General features: G+C 36.7%; 1 protein-coding gene across 2 annotated transcripts in view; it reads right to left on the minus strand.

Moving 5' to 3' along the window:
* Positions 1-7,500, minus strand: part of LOC137974677 (glutathione hydrolase 1 proenzyme-like) — a 35,504-nt gene that overhangs the window by 4,733 nt on the left and 23,271 nt on the right. Inside the window, exons 6-8 of one of the 2 annotated variants that reach the window (XM_068821615.1) lie at positions 7,345-7,500; positions 6,552-6,792; positions 3,287-3,593 (exon numbers count right to left, since the gene is read on the minus strand). The exon at positions 7,345-7,500 is cut by the window's right edge and continues 32 nt beyond it. In XM_068821615.1, the coding sequence (XP_068677716.1) occupies positions 3,312-3,593; positions 6,552-6,792; positions 7,345-7,500 (679 nt within the window). In that variant the 3' untranslated portion in view covers positions 3,287-3,311. Of the gene's footprint in view, positions 1-417; positions 3,594-6,551; positions 6,793-7,344 lie in introns of those variants that run through there. The other variant, XM_068821614.1, reaches the window with a different exon arrangement.

The raw sequence follows: 7,500 nt of genomic DNA on the forward strand, positions 1-7,500 counted from the left end.
GTCGTACATTGGAATGGAACGTTGACGGAAAACTCGAAGCTTATCTTAAGTTTCTATTGAGGAGATACAACGTCAAATGAACACTGACACTCTTTCGAACTGACCATGACTTAAACTTTTATTAATTTGAACATATATAAATATTTCACAAAGCATCTTAAGAGTGACAATACGCTATTGAGATACAGTAAACACCCACATATAAGAATAAGTGAATTTAGAACATCAGGCTGACATTTGGCCAATTAAGCACCATATATATATTTAAGAACCAATCCAGCCTTATGAAAAAAACATGTTCTTATATATATTGCTTTATTGTTCTGGCACCCTGTTATATATATATATATATATATATATATATATATATATATATATATATATATATATATATATAAAACAGGGTGCCAGAACAATAAAGCAATGTAACTCATATTAAAGTACTTAGTCTATGGCTATGCATGGGATAGGAGAGGGGCTGCCGGTCTAGAGAACTACGAAGTGTTCGGAAATGTTAAAACCACTTATGTTTAACTTAGTAATAGTATTTTTTTATTTGAAATTTCTTTTTAGTGTAACTAAAAACATTGTATGTTAATTAAACCTCTAATGATGTACAATGTATAGTATTTCTGAAACACATCTCAAGATCAATGTAAGATCATTTACAGCCTGATTTCTCACTGAGCAGCTGGTAAAATACTTGATCAGCCTGAACCCCGAAATCATAGGCGATTTAACTTTTAGTCACACCGTTTTAACGCGCTAAAATGTCACACAAAAAAACCAGCATCATAAGCCCATAACTGTAAATGTAGAATTAGTTTATAATATATGAGCAGGGCCAGAGCTATAGAAAACGTGGAAAAAGGTTAAACGCATAACTTTATATACTGCCGATTCAGTTGAAGAGTTACTGGTGTTTACATTCAAAGCCGGTACATACAGTACTGTGATTTGGGTAGTGTCGATGATAAACCTACAACATCACGCATCAAATTACATATCAGGTCTAAAGGTCTGTCCAAACGGTAAATGTTTTACTGTAAAACAATGTTGGGTGACAAAACATTTTTCCGTTTGGCCACCTTGTTTTGTGCTGTTTGAACATGTCTTAACATGTTTTAACTTCAAGTAAAGCTATGATCCTCTCAGTTCAATAGACCGAATCGGCTACCTCAATGTTGTACCCAATTCAACACCCTTTGAGAATAAAACGTTTTGTTCCAGGTATTTCTATATCATTTAAATATAAATGCTACGTTATCATGCAAATAAGACATAAAGAATCTTAATCCCGGTAGATTTGAATTGGGTACAACGATGATTGAGTAAGCCGTTTAGGTCTATATATGATTCATTTCATAAATCATTTCGTTTTATGTTTTCTCGTGTTGGGTATACGATTTGGATTCTGTCAAACATTTGTTAAAACATCGCAAAACATTTCTTTTGTTCTCGCGTTTGCTGACCGATGTTTTGCACGTTTGGACAGATACTCAAAACATGTTTCACGCGCGCATGCGTACTAAGCCTATTAGTTTGTTGTATCTATGGATACGGTTTTGGATTTCATAAAACATGTTTTTGGATGTTTTATGCCGTTTGGCCACTCTGTAAAACATCAACATGTTTTACTGTAAAACATGTTTAAGCATTTTTCACTGTGAAACATTTACGTTTTGGATGGGCCTTAATCCGTATGCCAATGACCATCGCTCGCGTACGACTCCGATTCAAATCTCCTGCCCTTACGGTATCTACAGATTATCGAATTCTAAATTCGTCAAATAGTGAAAAGCATAGAGTTATTAATTGAAAAGTGCAATCAATGAGCTAAGGAAACACGAATTCTAAATTCTATTGGCTAAACGATAAAACATGCGCTTTAATGGCCAATAGGAGAACTAGATAGAATTTTTCTCTCATACCGGCGACACTTTCTACATAGTCTCAAATATTGCAACACTGTTAAGAAACCACGTAACAGAGGAGCTATGGTACGGTGAAACATTCGTCGAAAATCTGCCCTTACTGTTTTGTGCATCTACAATCATATAGATATTGCATCGAGAATTGTCCGGCTGTCTTCAACAACTGATTTCATTCTGCATCCTTTCCCCAGAACTCCCGCTCCCACCCCAGTCAATGTTGAACCCTAATAAGCACATAGCAGTTAACAACAGGAACATTGGCATATTCGACATTGAATGGGGTGGTGGGGATAAATATCGAGTTTTCCTGGAACACTATTTTTGTCGCAAAATTGTACGAAAAGTGCTTGAATAACTAACTAGGATTCTAGAAGACATAAATTTCTTCTTAAGTATGTTGCAAAATTCTTATCAAGAAAAGTAACGTTGAACGTATTGCAGTTATTTTTATCTTTGTAAAAATAAGTCAATTCATGCATATAAAATGTCAAATTCTATAAAATGTATAACGGTGTTAAAGAAGCCTTCAAGAAGACATCTTCATTCTCCTCTTGCAGACCTCTGTACGAAGGCTGCGCGAAATGTAAGGGAAATGAAAAAACTGAGAAAGGGAATGAAACAATTCTTTAACGTACATGACAAAACTTCACGGAGTGACGATCTTAACTGCAGGCCTCGAGCAGTTGCTAAAAGACACACTGAAGTGAACATTCGACGCATGCGTAAAACACAAGCGGCAACATACTGCGCAAGCTCAGTGGTGTCTTGATAATTAGTACACTTTGTCAGGACAAAAGACACTTATTAACCCTTTTATTCCCAAGTTCTGAATGTTAATTCTCCTTACTGACTGCCAAACATTTAACAATTATAGCGCGAAAGCGAGCGTGATATCACCTAATACTTAGCCGAGGAGGCCTTCGCTAAAATTAGGCGATATCACGCAAGCTTGAGCGCTATAACTGTTGTATAATTCAACACTTTGATAACAAATGAAAGATTCCGAACTTGTAACATTTGTGAAGCGGTGCCGGTCCGTCATTTTCACATTCTCTTGCGAAATCTACATCCATCGCCGAATAGACGTCATGTAGACCTACATCTATCGAGAGCTTTACGACCACATTTGGGCAGTGTATCAATGTGTTGATTTATAATACCTTTTATGCTAGTTATGGGAATTTGACGATGCACCCAGACAACTGAAAAACCTGCTACCAGTCTGCTTGACAAGGTATTGGTCTTGTGGGGAAAAAATTTATAGCAGTCACTCTTGGGAGTCAAAGTGTTCGCAAGTTAGTGCGTGTGCGTAAAGTGCATCGCTTAAGCTTGCGTCGCTTGTGAAAACTAACCCTTGGTTTTCTCGTCAACTTTCATCTATTGTCCCGCGGGTACGCCAAATTTTCTCGGGTCCGACTTGGCGTATATGCCACCTTTACCTTTCCTGTAAACCGCTTGAACCACCGCGAATTCAGTGACCTTTCCAACTTGCACATTGTGGCCAAGACCTTCTAGGCGTTTGACTATCTCATCATCGAGTTGATACTCCTTTTTCTTTTCTATGGTGACATTCTGATCTGGTACCAGATGGTTGTGAAGTCGTGGTTGATCGACAGCTTTAGACAGGGTCTCGCCAAACCAGAGCTTGTTCATCAATACCTGTGAAATATAGTTCAACCATTCTCATTCGATTTCCGGTTCCTCTAAATCCAGACTGGTGCCGGTTCAGCATTAAATGAGGGACTCGTCTAAGGGAAAGGTGCAAGTGCCTCTAACCAAGCGTTTCGAAGACTATTGCAAGTTAAATTTTATTAGTTCTTTTATAATAATAATAGTAGTAGTAATAATAATAATAATAATAATAATAATAATAATAACTTTGATCAAAAATAAGACACAAACAGCAGTGATAAACATATTGAACTTTTTCATTTTGATAATGACTTGACATTTCGTATGTGCTCTACATACATTTTCAAAAGTAACCGTTGAAATTTAAAACAGCTATTTATATATAACAAATCGGATGAGGGGACTGGAACCTAGATTTAGCAAATACTTAACAGTAAAATATATAATAATAATAATTATAATAATAATAAAAACAGAAAAGATTAATAAAGCATCAGCTTTTCACTTCCGACGTTGACGTTGAAAGCTGGCTCAAGTTCTTGAATAAAGAAGGTCTCTTTTATTTTACAATGATAGTCAGTTTTGCCCTTCGCTAAAATATCAAAATGATCCCACTTGATGTTATGTCCAGTGGCCTTGACGTGGTCAGCAATGGCTGAAGTATTGTCATTTTTAGCTAGGGCCTTAAAATGTTCGGTTTTTCTATCGTGAAGCCGCCGTTTAGTTTTACCGATGTAAAAATCATTACAATCCCAACAATTTGCTCTGTAAATAACTCTGGATTGTTGTGAACGATTAATACGGTCCTTGTAAGGAAAGAAAGATTTTATACATCGAGTGCTCTGAAAAACAATCTTAAGGTTAACACAAGAGTAGAATTTGTACACACAAGATTTCAGGCGTTTAGCGACTTGGTTGCTTTGCAAACCTAAGTAGGGAAGTAGGATAACAATATCTTTCTTAGGAACTGTAGACACTGGATCGCTATGCTGATGTTGTCTGTTTTTGTTCAAAACATCGTTGATATGATAGTTGATTATGCCTTAATAATAACTTTATTCAAAAACAGAAAAACATGTACACAATTTACACCAATATTAAAAAGTAAGAATTGGAAGCAGTATACGACATTAAAAATTATTATAAATCATAAAAAAACAATCACTTTGTCAATAACGATATCCCAAATAAAGGATTTAAAACTGCTTTAAAACTTCAAAAAAAATTATAGTAATAATAATAATAATAATAATAATAAAATAAAAAAATGGAAAAGTCATTTAACATTAGATCTAGCAAGTTCAACGTCCACATCAATGTCTTTAACATTGTTGGTTCTCCTCCTATTTGATCTGGAGCCTCTGAGGCAGAGTAGTGCTGATCTTAAAATAGAGAAAGAAACTTTTCCTCTCATCCACGTCATTGTCTTTGCATAGTCTTCGCCGTTCTTTATGGATATAAGAAGAAGAAGAAGAAGACGAATTAGAAGAAGAAGAAGAAGAAGAAGAAGAAGAAGAAGAAGAAGAAGAAGAAAAAGAGGAAGAAGAAGAAGAAGAAAAAGAAGAAGAAGAAGAAGAAGAAGAAGAAGAAGAAGAAGAAGAAGAAGCTAAGAATAAATTCATCCGGTTGAAGGTTCTATTGAGGCGGTAAGTTCATGCTCTGAGCATCAAAGGGACCTGGAAACAAAGATTGTTCCCAGTGTCTCGCAATATCCAGCATTCCTTAAGATGGCGAATACGGGGAAAGAGAAGACACGCACAACGGTACTTAAAACAACGCTTTTATTTCATTTCCAGTATCGACAAATTCTTAGACTAGTGATAGTTCAGTGTACTAACAGACATTCAATTTTTTTTGTTAACACATCGAATGACTTTTAAACTTTGTAGCGACTAATTTCTTCTCAGTCGCTTCGATCGACGCCCAAAATTCAGGCGGTGATCACCCCTTTCTCAAGCGGCGATTTTCACCGGCAGCCGACGCTTAGTTACATCCCTGTTAACGTTAACACAGACATTACTTTTAACAAGTCAAATGGAAAGTTCGTGACAAAAAAATGTCTTTTTAAGCATACAAAATTTTGAGATGCAAGCAAAAGAGATAAACTTTAAAAACTGTTAGGCTGAACAGTTTTTAGAAATCACAATTGCAATCCATTTTAATCTTCTTCAAGTTTGTCCATCGATCGCTGCATCCTTTTGTATTTGCTGATTTATTCAAAATTTACTTTTATGTTTTAAGTAGTTTTTTTCACGTTTTGCTTAATTTGGTAGCCAGTTGGCTAAATTGCTTGACATAGCCCCTTATATGGTTGTGCTTATGGCCGAATCCTTGCTGACGTCATTATTAACATTTTGTCTCATTTACATACGCTTTTGTTGATAGAAGGCATCATGCTATTTACAAATTGACTTTAAAAGGTAAAAGTAAGTGTTAAACTTGTTAAATTTCCAATTTTAAGCTTTTTGGCTTTGATAAGGAGCCTGTTATCAGCCATTAAAAACTAATAAAATCTTGAGTGGCAAAAACGCTAATGAGCCCATACATTCTGTAAAAATCTCGGAGTTTCAAAGCGCCATTACTCAGAGTTTATCCAGTAAATTGCGCTCAAGGTTTCAGAGATAGCTCATTATGCAATGCACTTTCAATATTCAATACTGATGTTTTGTGTGATAGATTAGAAAACGATAGGCTTACATAAGTAAACAAAAATCCCCTATATTGCTAATGGTTAATTTTGCTTGTCGCATACACCTTATTCCAAAATCGCCGTCATTTAAATATTCTTTTGTTTTTATTCAAATTAGCCCTTGATGCCTCCTTCTTAAGCTTAAAATTCAAAAGAATATTTTATCTCGAACGAGGCAACAAAGGCTAATTTGTATGCGCATAAATCAGCGGCCATTTTGGAATAAGGTGTATTCGCTAGTGAAAACAGGCCCAAGCAAAGCCAAACCAATCGTGAACTCAGTATGTCCGACTTACCAATGAAACAGCGGTGGTAATCCTTTTCCCGCCAGAAGCACCGATCACAAATTGAACATTACCCTTGTTATCCGTCAAAATGGTGGGAGACATGGACGAAAATGGACGCTTTCCCGGGTCGGGAAAATTGAAAGGCGATGGGGAAATGGGTTCCACTACGTCATAACCAGGAATGTCGAAATCTGCCATATCGTTGTTGTAGATGATTCCGGTGTCGGTGGAGCGATATCTACACCCAAACCTACCACGAAACAGTTTTGAGATTGAGTTTTGAGGTTTCAATATTTAAAAGTCAGATGTCATTATCCAGCGGCGTTCTAAGTAAGCTGGTCGCAAATGCTATTCCAGAAAGGACAAAAGTCAACGAAATGTGCTGCCAACGTCGCATAGTTGACCTATGAGTCAACCCTTTCCCGAGTAGATTCTTTTATAGAAGGACACCCTTGGGAGATTCAGCACGCCCACTGCTGTAAAAGCCAATCATAACAAAGCGATCTCATCGTCGAGTGTAACATTATACTTTTCGCGCAAAAAAATCTGTTCCTAAAAATAAATTTACTCGGGAAAGGGTTGACTCAAGGAATAAGTAGAGGTAAAGGCTCCCCTTGATGATCTCCTTTGAGAGTCCATCAGCGGTCCCCGCCGCTACTCATTAAAAACAAAAACGTACCCTCGTGACCAACTCTTACTGCATGGGTGGTGTGATTTCAACAAAAAGAACAAAAAAAAAACTGAAACCTGGTTGGTGACAAAGAAGCAGTCTCAAGCTATTGAAGTTAACTTTAACGCTAACCTGAAATTTATCGAGGTCGTCACGGCAACTGCGTCCCCGTTTTCCGCCAGAACGGATACATGCGTTGTGCCATAATCCGCATGTGAGTAAAACTGAGCGTAGTACGACACATTGTGGTGTGTTGAGTTATCTTGTATTCTCTGGCGCAATGAGTCG

The sequence above is a fragment of the Montipora foliosa genome, chromosome 11 (assembly GCF_036669935.1).
Source record: "Montipora foliosa isolate CH-2021 chromosome 11, ASM3666993v2, whole genome shotgun sequence".
In the NCBI taxonomy this organism is placed as follows: domain Eukaryota; kingdom Metazoa; phylum Cnidaria; class Anthozoa; order Scleractinia; family Acroporidae; genus Montipora; species Montipora foliosa.